At 42.4% G+C, this 15746-nt stretch overlaps 1 protein-coding gene across 8 annotated transcripts in view; it reads left to right on the forward strand.

The window, feature by feature from the left end:
• Window positions 1-15746, forward strand: part of LOC110827416 (carboxyl-terminal PDZ ligand of neuronal nitric oxide synthase protein) — a 171726-nt gene that overhangs the window by 121460 nt on the left and 34520 nt on the right. For all 8 annotated transcript variants that reach the window (XM_022059067.2, XM_022059062.2, XM_022059065.2 and 5 more), the window contains one exon: window positions 9386-9542. In XM_022059067.2, the coding sequence (XP_021914759.1) occupies window positions 9386-9542 (157 nt within the window). The remainder of the gene's footprint in view (window positions 1-9385; window positions 9543-15746) is intronic.

Below are 15746 nucleotides of genomic sequence, written 5' to 3' on the forward strand. Positions count from 1 at the left end.
TGCAGAATCTTCGAATATCGACAGGTACAAACCTGCCATCAGAGGCTGTTGAACAAAAGGGCTGAACTGTTCTCAAGGTCAATTAATTATGTTTCCGTGTCACATCACATTGCTGACTTGTACGAGGCTGCATTGGACCACTGTCGCTACAGAAACATTCATCTAACAGTCCACGGCGAGCCTTGGCCTTTCTAGAGAATTTTTCTTCCGCCTTTCACAGCTTCTTTTAATTAGGACTCAGTGGAAAAGGGGGGGGGGTCCGGTCCGTCACATACGCTGCGCCTGCGCAGGAAAGGACGCATTGGCTTGTACGGGATTCGAACCCACGAACCTACTTCTTTGCAGCCACTGTGTTCAATTGCAGTGATACGTTGAAGTAAATGGGAGTTAATTTTGATATTAAAAGATTTAAATGAGGTTATGAGAGTTGTAAATCGATAGTGACGATTCCGTCATGCGTTAACAGGCTTTCTGGTCCCGAGGACGTAGACAGAAAACTGATGTAGCATTACTTGTGCTAAATAAAAACTCTTTTAATGCGGACATGGGAAGAAAACTGACATTGAAGAGGGAAAATGTTGAATATTTGTTTCTTATGCGTGTAATTTTCTTTCAGTGGTGTGTTTTCTGAAGTTTATATCAGTAGGGAAATAATTAAGCCCCACAGTCGACGAAATATGTGCATAATGCTTCAGCGGGTCACTTTTGAAAAGGCAGTGAGAATAAAATAATTAAAGGGAAGTGAAAGTGGGTCTGCGTGTGTAGGCCACTACAATCGAAATTATAATAATAATATAATCCGAAACAAAAATGGAACTTGTCTCTTAATTGATATAGCAACACCAACTGACAGGAATGTGATTAAGAAGGAAGCATAGAAGATCTTTAAATACAAGGATCTTCTCATTGAAATACAGCGAATGTGGAAATTGAAAGCAAAAGTAATTCCAATAATTATAGGAGCAACAGGAACTGTCTCCAGGTCGCTCAGAAAATATTTGGCCAACATCCTGGGCGAACACGACGTCAGGGAACTTCAGAAAACTGCCATTTTGGGAACTTAATACGTCATTCCAAAGACGCTGTCGTAAAATATGTAGTCATCCCTCACAATAAAACTATATAATACATGTAGCACGTATTAAAAACAAAATGTATTTCGGAAATAGCTGTTGCACTACGTACCTCAGGGGCAAGGTTTGTGTGGGGTACATAGAAGTAAATACCCTATAAAGTGGTGAATAGATGGGATGATAATAATAATAATAATAATGTAGTGTATGTGAAGTCTCCACCTATGATTGGTTCCTAAACAATACGATATGAATTGTGAAATATTTATAAATTTGTAAATACCTGTACCAGTCTGTCTGTATTGCGTATTGTAGCCCTGATTATTCTATATGTGCCATTCAGAATCACAGCAAAAATTATCCATAAACCCAGGGAAATTTTCGGGATCGTTGTCTTTCTTCCCTTAAAATTCCCGCCGAAACCAACAACTTTGGTCCCACGTCAGTTATGTCTTGTCAATTTCCTCGCCGTTGGGACTGCCTGTGGGGGCTGAGGAAAACCATTAGAAATATCGTTGTCTTTTCTGAATTGTCATACTGGTCTCAAGGAATAAGCTTGCCAAGTTTGGTACAAATTGTAATACCCGTCCTCGAGCTGTGAACATACGTACGTACACCAACAATTTAAGTTTTGCGTGTGATACGTGTTTTTGTTTGTTGCGTCCATGACGTGTTAATGCGTTACGTGGGTGCAGGTGTAAAGTTAAGGGAGGCCCATAATATTTACTTTTACTCTCACACGCCCCAAGATGCGTTGTGTTAAACGTCGTATCACGCACCACGAAATTGATTGTTATGTTTCTAATACATATTACATTGTACTTGCATATTAAGGTTATAATTGCACAACTAGAGCATATGTTCGAAGTGTATTTCACCCTGTTGCAGGCATAACTCCGCCCATTTCACATATAGCAGACTCCCGATTATCTGGGGCCCATCTGGTTTAAACGAAACTTTCAAAAATAATTCAGAAAATCTGTTCTAAAAGTTATTTAACTAACGCGTTGACATAAATAGATGTTTGCTAAACCTTGAAGTTTACAACAGTAGAACGTTTTTAATATCATTTTGAATCCGATATACTTTCATTTATTAACATTGTTACAATAATTTATCAATATTGTATTAAATTTTACATAAAATCTTTTCTATTATTAAAGAAACTTTAAAAAATGTAACTAATGTATGTCTGTAAATAAATTTATGTATTTGAAGTGCAAAAATGATTTGGTGCAGCGTCATCACCAGGAAAATGCACGCGATATGTTTTCTTTAAACTGCGTTCGAAAATAATGTTCGTCGGTAAACACGCTGCAGTGTTGAAAATGGCGTGATGTTCGTTACACAAACAATGGACAATAGATCAAACGATTTCGAAGGAACTGCGTCGATCCACCGACTTTTTGGGGTGAATGGAGTTCAGTGTTGCCACTGCGCTCGGAGAATTTGAAATTCCACTGTCTCACTAACAGAATATTTACCCTTAAACCTTAGATTGCATGACTTTTGCGCATACTGAAAAGTCCGAATGTTCAGCACGATTGTCGCAAATATTTTTCTGAGGTTTCGTCGATAAAATACTGCCCTAATTTGTTACTTACTCGCCCAGTGCTACATGTCTAGCCCAATTTATTCCAAGAATTGTAGCTCAGGTATTTAATTACTGAGTGCCTCGCCATACTTCATTTGTCGCTCTGTGTTTACAAATACTTCCTCGGAGACAAGAGGTCATAAAACGAACGATCCCAAAAAAGATTATCACGTTAATTATGGACGCATAAATTATATCCATGGGCCTACTTGGAATGAGGTAGGTTAAGCTCGGTTTAAAATCTGGGAAAGAAGCCAGATTTGTGTTTTTTACTACTCTCTGATATGACGTCTTGTTTATAAAGATTTTGGCAGATGCTCTCTGGAGTCCATTAGCTTTCATTGAGCCATTTTGATTGGTTTATTAATTTATTAACGTCACTCCTTCGTGCCATATGACTTGTTAATGCGATGTGATTAGAAAAATATTGTTGTGAGTGATGTGTATAAATGATAGTGTCCCGTTTAAGCACTGCCCATAATTCATCAGAATCTGTTAAGATGGAAGCTGCCTTTTCTGTTACATGTCTGTATTGCTTTGTATCCCTGGATCCAATCCCGATGGCCTTAAGACGTATCTGACGTCATGATTTTCCAGAATCCCTCTGGTTGAAGGATTTGCGGTCTGCCTTGTATCCTGGAAGAACTTTTCTGTCCAAGGATTCGCTTATCACCCACCAATCGTCCACGAATTTGCCAACTGTATACTCGAAAAAAAATGTTTTCCCAGACGGTACTATAGAAGCTTCTCCAACGCGGATTCGATTATACCCGTAAAAATAAATGCGAAATGTATTTGTCTAACGCGGGAATTTTTTATTACAATTAATCTGTCAAATACGATGTAGCTGAATACGAAAAAATGTCTCGTCCGTTTAAAAAGCCGAAGACTGTTTCGCTCCTGAGTATGAATATGGTCAACCTACTTGGTTTGTTTAATCCAGCGTTTGTAAGAGTGTAAATATTCAGACTCGAATGTCACCCCCTCTTCGTCCCTCAAACTGCACGTAACCCGCGTTGTCTGAGTCTCGCTTAACTTCTGTCGTAACTTGTGTGTGGATCATGATATTAAATAGCATTATGGAATTAAAACGTAAATTTAAAAGTGATAACGAAGCAAAGAAAAGTTTTAAGGTTGTGACGGTAGATGAGAAATTAGACTGTAGATAAGGTGCGCAGTGCCGTGTGCGCATTAGCAGTTAGCGTGACACTCCGTCGATATTTTACTTCGTGCATAACTTTCCGATTATGCTTAATCGTGTTGCACAGTCTGTTATTAACAAATGTAATTCCAATATATTTTATTTTTCTTGTTTATTTTCTTCGGCGTTCCCGTATTCCCAATATTCTCATAAGATATTAAGTTCGTCCAACGCGGATTCGCCGAACGCGCCATTTTCGACGAAAGATGTCCGAGTGTTTACTGTAGAAAATTATTTTTATTATATGTGAATAAATACTTTTAAATTATTACAGGATTTCCGAAGAAGTGTATTTATTTTATTATCCAGTATGTAAACAATTTCGTCGTGAGTCCAGCCCGATTTCGCGCGCTTAAAGATAGATCACGTGCCCCAAATATGAGGCATGAAATCGTGTCACTGGGGTAAACAAGCGGAGATTAAGAAGCCGACTGCTTTCGCGGGTGACGTTCGCTGTGTTCGGAGCTGCTCACATTATCTCTTCTTTGGCTTGTCGTGTAATCACGTGATTTCACGCACGTCACATCAGAAGAGATCGTATATAATTGGTTAATGTCCAAAGTTCAGGAACTCATTTATGTCTGAAGTGTTAGGATTTAACAGCGATACTATTCACATTTTTCTTCTGGGTGTAGTACCATGTTCAAAGATACCAACGTTTCGGAGGGACATTTTGCCTCCTTCTTCAATGCTTAATTCCGAAAATGAATTCGTTCCTCCGAAATGCTGGTATCTCCTTACAAATCCACACGGCGTCACAGCCAAAAAAACAGACGCCGATGAAGAGTGAGGTGGGGTGTAGGCGAAAACAAAGCGCTGAGCAGAATATTTGGATGCGAGAGACATGAAGTGGCAATATGGAAGCAGTTTCTAAATTAGTCGCCTTTTATGGAACACAAAGCGATTGTCTGTCTGTAAGTTACGACTCTGTTTCGTGGAGCTGACACAGCTTTATTTTGATAAGTGAATGTGTAAGTGTTGTGTTTTTGACACTAATGCCCGGTTTTGATATTGGGAGTTTCTTTTCTGCGTCCTCTGGTTCCAGGCCGTAGGACTTCTTACACTGAAGACTAGCAGAGAGCCTTCTGGAGTGTTACAGTTTGGAAAAATTCGACAAATGCTTCCAATTTCTTGTGAAGCTTTCTTGCCTGAGAGCTTAACATTTCGATGTATCGTTGAATATTATAGAAGAAGTTATCCCTAAACCCGGCATCTTCACCGAGACTACAACCCAGGCAGTTTCCGTGTCTGTTACCTTTGACCCTCTAGTCTCTTATTCGCGACGTTCTTTTGTCGTGCTTAGTTTCCGATCTGCAGAAACCATCTTCATCTGGACTTTAGCTCGGGACACTTAATTTCGACCTTCTGTGAAAAGTTGTGCGAACATTTTTTTCAGCAGCAGGCCTTATTTAACGGCGTTCTAACACAATTTGTCACGGCATCCCAATAAATTGCCCTGGTTTAGAGCATTCCGGTCCGCGAGCCGATAAAGGTAAACTGATGCCCCAGTTCTGGGTGAGGCTCAGAGCCCCTAAATTGCGAGTGTCTGAAAAATTTGCCAGAGAAATTTTTGCGACTGAGACGGACGAGGTCCGTGGAGTGGCCTGACTTTGGATGGGTCCTGTTACTTAATGATGCACTTTTGTTTTTAGGATGCCACCTAGGAGTTTATACGTTGGGTTGGTGATACTGAATGCAATCGCAATTTTATTGGTGAAACATTTGTAAAACGTCGTGTTGGTAGACCGAGGAGGAGTGAACACAACGATCCCAGCGCCGCTGCCAAGCCTGGAAGCATCCCTGGAAATCTTTCTTCATCAGCCTGTCAAGCACCATCTGCGATTCTGCCTGAATCTCTTCTATCGTCTCAAATCTCCTTCCCTTTAGCTGATTTTTCATCTTTGGGAAGAGGAAGAAGTCACACGGAGCTAAATCCGGCGAATAAGGAGGGTGCGGGATGACGGCCATGGTGTTTGAGGCCAAAAACTGCCGAACTTTGAGGGCGGTGTGCGCTGGCGCGTTGTCATGATGCGTCGCATGTGGAGTTCTTCCTTTAGAATCAGCTGACAGGTCCCATAGCCTATCCCAACAATGTCGCACAAATCGTTGATGGTACGACGTCGATCTTCGTGAATGGCCTGCCGAATCTTCGTAACATTTTCGGGCGTTGTGCTCGAAGATGGTCGTCCAGAACGCTCGTCATCATCGACAGAGGTTTGGCCATTTTTAAAACGTGAATGCCACACAAACGTTTGTGCACGACCATTTTGCGGACTCCCCAAATGCTTGCTTTAGCATTTCATAGGTTTCCGTAGCCGTTTTGGCGAGTCTTTGGCAAAATTTGATGCACACGCCATTCCGAAATCGCAGGAGGGTCGGTGTAATGCACTACCAAAACGCCCGTAACTAAGAAACAAATGCTAATTCGATGATGCCGGCTGGCACACTGATTCACTATGAATGTAGGCCGCACCCCCTAGCGGCAGAAGCTCGTACTACATCCGGTTCGCCCTCTATTGACACAGTCTTGAAACTTTCCGATCGCACCTCGTAAAGATTGATCTTAAGGTCTTGTGAAGATTGGAGGTGGATGAAATGAGTCTGATGGTCTGCTTTGGTATTAGAGGCATTAGACCCTTACCGCAGCGATTGATTAATGATAAGGGAATCCCGCTCTTGATTAATGGACTTGTGTGTGTTTCTATACCACGCAGTGGCATGATGTCGCGGGTGCAAATCGGGCAGAGTTCATAAAATGAATGCCCGTCCGTCCGTCCACTCTCGTGTTTTGTCATTGAAACTTCTCGGCGGATTTCGATGCCAATTTAACGTAGCTGCGTGGCTTTCTTCGTCGGTTTGAATTGCTGCCTTGCGTGAAACACGAATTCAACTCTAATTTTTTTTCCCCACAGAATAAATTAATGTGACCTTGACACAAAACTTTTTTTGCAGTATGAATTCTGTGTTATGGTTCAATTAAATTGAAGTTCTGAAAACGAATGGATTTTGCACCACGCTTCGGTAACATTACGCCTAGCCTTGGCATCGCGTGGTGATGGCCATGTGCATTAAATCTGTTGTGAAGCGGATGACATAAATCGCTCCATGCATTATTAAATTATATAGTACCTTAGCGACGACAAGGTAAAAATCTCGACCTGAAGATCGGCAATTCTGACGTCTTTCCGTTCTTTTTTCCCAGACTGTCCAGGCAAATTACGAGATAGTACCTTAAATTTGGCCAATATAATTTCCTATTGTTTGTTCATAATTCTGTCATTCAACGCTGTGTAGTGAGATTACAGCTGCTGACAGTGTCGTTAAACCGGACATAAAAATAAAATAGGGTGACATGAAGATAATTTAGTAGACAGGGTTTTTTGCAATAAGTCTGTGCTAATGAACATAAGCCCGTAAAGTATTTGTTTAAAAGACCTCAGTGCCATCCTAACTAACTAACTAGATGGCTTAACGAACCCGAAGGTTCATCACCGGATTAACCAAAGCCCTCCACCGGACCCTGTCCTGGGCCAACAAAATTCAGTCTCCTTCGACTCCTATCTCCCATAGATCCCGCCTGAGATTATCCTCCCATCTACGTCTAGGTCTCCCCAGCGGTCTCTTCCCTTCAGGTTTCCCAACCAATTCCCGGTGCACACCTCTTGTCCCATCCATGCGCGCTACATGCCCAGCCCATCTCATTCTTCTCGACTTAATCACCCTGACAATATTTGGGGAGGAGTACAGATTTTTAAGCTCATCATTATACAGTTTTCTCCACGCCCCATCGTCATCTCTCCTAGGCCCAAATATCCTCCTCAACACCCTGTTCTCAAACACCTGCAATCAGTGTTCCTCCCTCTGAGTGAGAGACCATGTTTCGCACCCATACAAAACAACAGGCAAGATTATTGTTTTGTATTCTTTAATCTTCGGGTTCCTAGAAATCAGACGGGATGACAAAATATTTTGAACTGGAATTTAGTCTCCTCCTAATTTCCCTTGAGTATCATTCTGATTTGTTATTGGGTGTGTGTCTGGGACTTCGTAGTTTTCTGTGTTCCGTACGTAATGTTTATTCATTATTCGGTCTCCCGAACCTCATTCATTAAGACGGGGGGTAAAGGTGAGTGCCCACAATATCCCTGTACCCAGAACCACCGGTAATTTCCATCGTTTTATTGATTTATTTTGATTAATGACACACCTGAGTCGCTGTTGTAATATCTTTAACCTTTTATCTATGTAAATTCAAATATGTTTTATGTGGCTATAGCATATAAATGTAGTCCATATTTAGTTACCATCGTCAGCTAAACATTTGTTGTTGACCGTCATCAGTTTTTCTTCTTGACATTCTGTGGTGTTCGGTCGCGTGACAGATCGAGTAATGACGAAGAGGTCTCCGTGTTATCGTCCGCGTCAGTGTACTTTGCCTCTGCATTACGTGGAAGTGATTTTGTCTCGGCTCGTTACGGCTCGGTTTATGCAACAGGGTGGCCAGGCAGTAGGTTTTTTTTATCGGCGGAGGTGTTCGCTCCATTTTTACGTGCAAATTCCTTATTCTGTGCGTGGAACTCAGGAATTTTGACTTTGTACGGTAGTGATGAGTGGAACACGTCCGCAAGACTCGAAAATAAGTGACTCGGGTAATTTTTAAATCTTAGGCTCTTAGAAGAAGGTCTGGCAAATTATTTCATGTCCTCGTGTATGATTCTATTTGCGATTTTTCGTTGTTGGTGATAGCGTCGTTTCTGTGTTAATTTTATATCATAAATAGACTCCAAAAAGCACGGTAGTAATAATTATAGTTGTGAAGGTCACATCAGAGACGTTCATTGTTGTGATACTACAAACGAAGACCAGGCGAGCGAAGACATCTCAGAACTCGCAGCGCAGCAAAGCTAGCAGCGATGTTCTGGTGATAGCTGCTTGTGGGAGGTAGAGGGTTTTTTCGTTAGGTCGAAGCCTTTAATTTATCACTCAACCTCCTTCCTTTCGGACCTTTGCCACCGTTTGGCCTCCCTCCTGTATTTCCCTCGAATTTCTTTAATTTATCCTTCTAATCGTCTCCTCTTCTAATTTATGTTCTTTATCCTTCGTACGTCTATCTCCTTTACCCTCCTCCCCTAAACACTCCGTTTATAAATAACAGCAAGAAATTAGCCACGTGATGTATTTGACGCAAAATATCTCCGAGCTTCTCTGACCATTACAAATACGAACTTTGGTGGCCAGCCGTGTGCGGGGAGAGATGAGATGTGACAGCCCCCTGCTGCCCCACTCTCACACTGTTACGTATCCCAGGCTCGCAGATATTTTGCGTCCAGTATACGTGTTCCCGTTACTTGAACGTCTCCATGACATCCGCGCCCCGGTTTAAACTGAGCGCAAGCAAACATGGAAGTTTGAATCCGCTTTACACGATGCGCGTAATGTAAGGGAGGGTCCTGGACCTCCGAATACCCACCGCTGTTCTGCACGAAAGACTTAGAACCTCGTGGTCTGCTGTTTCAGAGCCAGGCCATGCGTATTGTGCGCACTGTGGGGCAGGCGTTCGAGGTGTGCCACAAGTTGTCTATCAACGCCCCGACGCCAGAGGAAGAGGATCGAGAAGGAGAAGGTGCCGGCAGCGAGCGAGACAGTGAACCGATCAGCGAGAAGCCGAGGAAAGGTGAGCATTGTGACGTCATTTAAACACTGAGGTAGCTGATAGATTTGCTGTTGGTTCTAAAAATATTCGTAGGAAAGAAAATACTTTCTTTATTATTTTTTTTTTTTCCAAATCTGAAACAGTGAGGTTAGGTCACAATGTTGTAGCCATGGTTCCAACAACGCATGAATTAATTCCGTTGTTGGATGAGGCCTCACTGATTCACAGAATGAACACCAGAGATCAGGAGTGTTTCAGTGTAAGTAAAGCGACCGTGGTGTAATTTTCGCTGTTAAGGCAGGCGCGCGCCATTTTATAACATCGCATTACAACGCATCTTCGCCTTTCGCGGGGGTTTCGTTGTCGGAAACCCCAGAAGTTAAGATCTCATGGGGGTGGAATGGGGTAAGGAGAGCCAAAGACACGCCAAGCGTGATTACTAAATTTTTATGATCAATAAAGGTTTCTTTGGCGTGTCCGGTGAACCGATCGGATTCTAAAGCCACGGCATAATAAGGCGTACCGATTTAAAATGAGAGCTTGAAGCCCGCGCATCACAAGTTTTATGCGGGTGATGATTAACCAGCGCCGTGCGTCTTGTTCTGTTATGTTTAAATGTCGCGGAATGGAAGGGTTTCGAGGCAGCAGAAATTCCCGGTGATGGATGGACGGTGAGTGACTCCAGGTTTGAGTTATTCGGGTAATTTTGAACGTCTCGTTGCTCGTTATTCGTTGTTTTTAAACCACTCGTATGTTTTTGTTTCTTTCTTTTTACCCATCTGTATTTATCTCGTGTCCCTCCATTCTCTTCTTTTCATTCTTCATGTTTCTCTTTGTGGTTTAGATTTGTTCTTTAATTATGTCTCTTTCATCGTTTTGTTTATGTTTAAATAAAAATCGTGGCACCGTGGTTAGTACTCCCGATTTGTATTTAGGAAGTCCTGGGTTCAGATCTGTAATCGGAGACTGGCTATCTGACGCGGTTTTTCTCAGTCCCTCCAGTTAAGTGCCGGGGTGATCACTGATTACTGATCACCGGGAAAACCTCGAAGTTTGCCTTCAGATCGTCCACAACAGCTTCTTCCATTTCCTTCCCGATTCATTAATCGTCCAGCCATTCGATTCTTTACAGTCGACAGCGTTGTTAAGCTGCGAGTAAAGTCGATGTATCCGTTTATTTAATAAAGTTATTGTCCTACTGCATATTTCATGATCTTCTTCTCATCTCTTTTGATGCTTAGTCGCTGTTTATGGATATTTAAGGCGTCAGTCTGTCAGGACAGTGTCGTAATGTCACTTTCGCTGGGCGGAATGTTATTTCGCGGCTGTCCGCAAACGACCCCAAATCTCTCGTTAACTGAATATGCTAATTTCCCTGTCTCTTTCGCTGGGCTTGACGTAAAACTTTCCGAGCGAGCGGTGAATAATTGTTGCGTGGTTGTACAGCCTGCTTCTTCAGAATACAAGATCACTTTTCTCGTGCTGTGCGTGCATTCCACATACCATATTTAAAAAGCTTCGTGATTTCAAGGACGACGAGATGCATTGAGCATGTTAGTACGAAATCTTGAAAGGTGTGAGGATTTTTTGGGTCTTAAATTGCTGAGGCGTCGTGTACGTCATAAATGTGGCTCAGGATATGGACCCGTGGCGAACACGATAAAAAAATCCTTTGGTTTCCGGTAATCTGGAGACATTCTGCGCTAGCTGAGCGACTGTCAGCTTATCCCGTGTAGTCCCCGCGCGCTTCCCGTGGCTCAGAGCGGTCCCAGCGCCCTCATTGCAGGGCTGCATGTGCGCGACTTTCTTGGACCTAGCTCTTGGCTTCGTTTCGTCTGTGAGAGTGTGACGTCAAACGGTTACCTTGGCAAGACCGCGACGATACAGCGCCGGGTCACTCCGCTGTTGGCAGCCCGCCACCTGCAATCCTGTCCCCGCCAATTTCACCGGATCGTAATATTTGCAGTTGTTGACACCACTGGGTTATATTGTACACTCAGGAATGTCCTCTTCTTTGAAGAACAAACTCCGTAGAACAGAGTCCTCCGTCATGGCTGATCCTCGCTACAACAGAAATTATCCCACTGGTTCATTACCCTGCTCCCAGCAGCCCTCGACCGGACCATACGTTGGACCATTTAAATCCAGTCCACACCCTGATCTTTAATATCCGTTTCCATATTATTGCCTCGCAAGTGGTGTCCTCCGGCTGGTTTTCCGAGCTAAATCTGTACATATTTCTCTTATCCTCGACGCCTATTCTATGCCCTGTCCATGCTAACATAACCTCAATTATTATTTGCTGAGGAGAACGAAGTTATGGTGCGTCTCTCTCCGGCCTCATGTCTTCTTCTAAAAAAACTTCCGATGTTTTTCTTCCCTGAACGTGAAACACCAAGTTTCATACCCATGAAGCAACGCACAGCAAAACGGTCTTGTATTTTAAATATGGTTTTTATGACGCAAACGGGAAGATAAAGAGACGCTGAAATTCATGGTCGCACGTACGCCCTTAATTTAGTCTGCTTTTAATTTACACGTGAACGCAATTTGGTTTTGTTCCCGTCTGTCTCAGATAGTCATATTTAAGTACAGTTTTAAAGGCGTCCAACTTTTTATTCTTTTAACATTTGTCCAGTCTTCAGGTTCGTGAAGATTACTGTCTTCTGATTTGTTGCCCCGTATAGTCCGGTAGCGATGATCGCCCTGATGACGGGGGCAGTATGACCTCTGAAACGTCAGGTAAACTTCTACCAGACTACACAGCGCAACAACCCAGAAGACAGAAATCTTTATACTCATCGCCCTGATGACGGAGGCAGTATGACCTCTGAAACGTTGGTAAACATCTACCAGACTACATAGCGCAACAACCCAGAAGACAGAAATCTTCATACTCTGATGACGGAGGCAGTATGACCTCTGAAACGTTGGTTAACATCGACCAAACTACACAGCGCAACAACCCAGAAGACAGAAATCTTCATACTCTGATGACGGAGGCAGTGTGACCTCTGAAACGTTGGTAAACATCGACCAGACTACACAGCGCAACAACCCAGAAGACAGAAATCTTCCTAGCCCTGATGACGGAGGCAGTATGACCTCTGAAACGTCGGTAAACATCTACCAGACTACACAGCGCAACAACCCAGAAGACAGAAATCTTCCTAGCCCTGATGACGGAGGCAGTATGACCTCTGAAACGTCGGTAAACATCTACCAGACTACACAGCGCAACAACCCAGAAGACAGAAATCTTCCTAGCCCTGATGACGGAGGCAGTATGACCTCTGAAACGTCGGTAAACATCTACCAGACTACACAGCGCAACAACCCAGAAGACAGAAATCTCGCACCGTCGTCAGAACCTGAAATGTCATTCAAGTTTCTTCGACGCAGGCGCCCGATGTCTTCCGCCGATGGCAAACAGACGCGCCATCTGAATACAGTGTCGTCTCATGCCCTGCGTAATCTCCATCGACGCTCATTACCGGGTCTCGCTCGGTTTATGTTCCTTCTCGTGAACTGCGAGACAGAAGCCGAGATTCGTTATGGACGAAGTTTGTACCGCGATGCCAATGGGAAACCATTTTTACTGCCTATGAACAAAATCTTGTTGACATGAACACACATTACGTCGTTTTGTCTGTGTTCTCTTTACGTGTTTTTACCCAGTCATTAATTTAGACCAGAGGCTGAAGTGTCCGACTCGGTTCTTTGTTATCTTGGGGCTTCCCTTGCAAATTTGAAATGAAATTGTGGTGATAAAGCATCCTCTCTTTTAAGATCATTCTGAAGAAGAAATACGTCACACAAAAGTTTACCTGTACGGACTTTATTAAACACGTTTTGAATTAGACTAACTACTTTCGTGGTTACGCCAAATTCTGTAAGAATGTTGTACGATACTTCCATCATAAGTGAGTCATATTTATCGATTCTGCTAAGTCCCACACTGATGATTGCGAATAATTTCGTTATGTGTAGACGTTTTTCTGAGAGAAGAATTTTCAGTGCAACTTTTTATGTCATTGGGAATCAGCAACTTTTCTCGTTAATTACTTGTCTCATAGGTAAAACATCCCATCTCCCATATCCCATGCATTTTTCGGGCAATTATTCCTTATTCCAAAATGGAATTAATGCATTTCCGCATTTCTTCCTACCTCCTGCGGGGATAATTTTTTCCCTGATTTGATCACTATCTAGTTGGTAACTTACATTTGTACAAGCTGTTCAATAGAAGTCTCCGCCTCAAAAGAGCTAGGTTAAGGTACTAATGCGTCTGATGTATCATCGTTTATCTCATGTGCATCCAATAGCCGACAGATTTAATTCTTCCCCTGTTCAAAATATTCTGGGAATCTACAACAGGTAAGCATCCTCATGTTTTAATAACCTAGTTCAAGGTTTGTAGTTTCCTTAAATTCATTTATTCTTCTTTGTAGGTGTATAATTTTTTACGTTTGTTTCATTGTTTTTCCTCCGTCCATTTGTCTAGGGTTCTGAAACCACTGTAATTTTTACATCTTCCTTTCGTCTCATAATTTTGAACGTTCTCTTCAAACTATGGCTTATGTTGCTTTAACTCCTAATGACCTATGCGCTCTGTGGCCATAGTTGTGATTCTCTGATTTTATCCCAAGCCCTGTAGATGTTTACGTTGTCGGTCATGGATTCCAAAGTTGTAAATCTGTTCGAGATTTTTACCAACCGTTCCTTAACTGCCCCATCAATTAGCGTCCTGAATTCAAATATCCGCAAATTAAACTCTTATGACCCTCGATTACTTTTCCGATAGCCTCACCCTAAGTTCTGCAACCGCCAAACAGCGGTCGGTATCACAGTCAGCTGTTCTAAAACATATTACGTCACGTACACCGGATTACCGTTTTCTGTCTCATTGTGTCTTCTGGGTTGTTGGGTTTTTGGACTTTGTCCATCATCTAGTGTTATAAAACACACAGCGTTTCGAGGACTGGATCTGTCCTCGAAACGTTGTGTTTTTTTATAACATCAGACGATGGACAAAGTCCAAAATCCCTACAATCCAGATTGTATTACACCATCACCAGAACCCTTCAGAATCGATTTGATTGTCATGAATTTTGTATGTTCTCCCCCGTTAACCTAACCGTTTAAACCTTGACACTTAGATCTTCTTGTGGGGCAGAGTTTATAACTCTGACCCTATTATCATAACTAGTTTTATGTAAACATCCATTCGTAATTGTCGGCCTTTGCATTGAGGTTTAACGAGAATAATATTATTCCAATGGGTTGTTTATATTATTTATGACATCCTGTCACTAACAAACTCTAACCCCTTAAATTCTAATATGATCGCTTTATGCACGAAGAAGCCTCTCCCGAAGTGATGATGAACATTCTCATTTCTGTAGAAATGTGTCTCATCGTCTGCTGGTTCAATGCCACCCTTGTACTATCTCCTTTACTCCCACCAAATCTAATTTACGTTTTGATAATTTTCTTGATATTATTTTCACAGAATTTGCCCTATAGGGACCCCTGACATTTCAAGTTCCAGATCTCATGTCCAGTTTCCGTTGCTATGTTGTTCAAAAAAATAATCCGTGGAAGTTCAAAGCCCAGGGTAACAATTCGTATCACCCATTCCCCCCCCCCCCCGTTGGGTGATTGTTAAAGTCCCATTAAACCTCCCAAGCTGGACGACCGCCCCTTGTCGGCTGTTCGCAGGTAACCTGCACATCTGGGGTTTTTTTCCTACATCCGAAAACATTCCATTGAATTTACGAACAATGACTGAATCTACGTACAGCGTAACTAATATTATTCTGTTATTCTCCATTTCTTGGCGTAATTCAATGCTTACGAAACGCACGGAAGTCAGAGGAATTCGCGTCAGGGAGCGCAACATTCAATCTGGTTCCTTCTCGTCAGATTCTGCGATGCGCCGTCGGTCAACAGCCATGTCGAATAAGATACGAATAAGTGTTACTGTCTTTCACGTCGTGCATAAGTGAACGCGTAATAGGCAGGACATGTGTGTCCGTCTAGGGTTCCCTCTGTTGCGCCTTCAGACAACTTAATAATAGATCTGCATCAAAATCTGCAAAGAAAATTTTATTTCGATCCTTTTTGTACGAAGATCGATTAAAATATCATCACATTTGTAACTAGGAACGAGAAAAGCCAAGTGCACGTTTGGGGTTATTTTAATAAGATGCACGTGGCAATGTT

The sequence above is a fragment of the Zootermopsis nevadensis genome, unplaced genomic scaffold (assembly GCF_977971745.1).
Source record: "Zootermopsis nevadensis isolate Lab colony 2312 unplaced genomic scaffold, Znev_1.0 Znev_ptg000003l, whole genome shotgun sequence".
Taxonomy (NCBI): Eukaryota; Metazoa; Arthropoda; class Insecta; order Blattodea; family Termopsidae; genus Zootermopsis; species Zootermopsis nevadensis.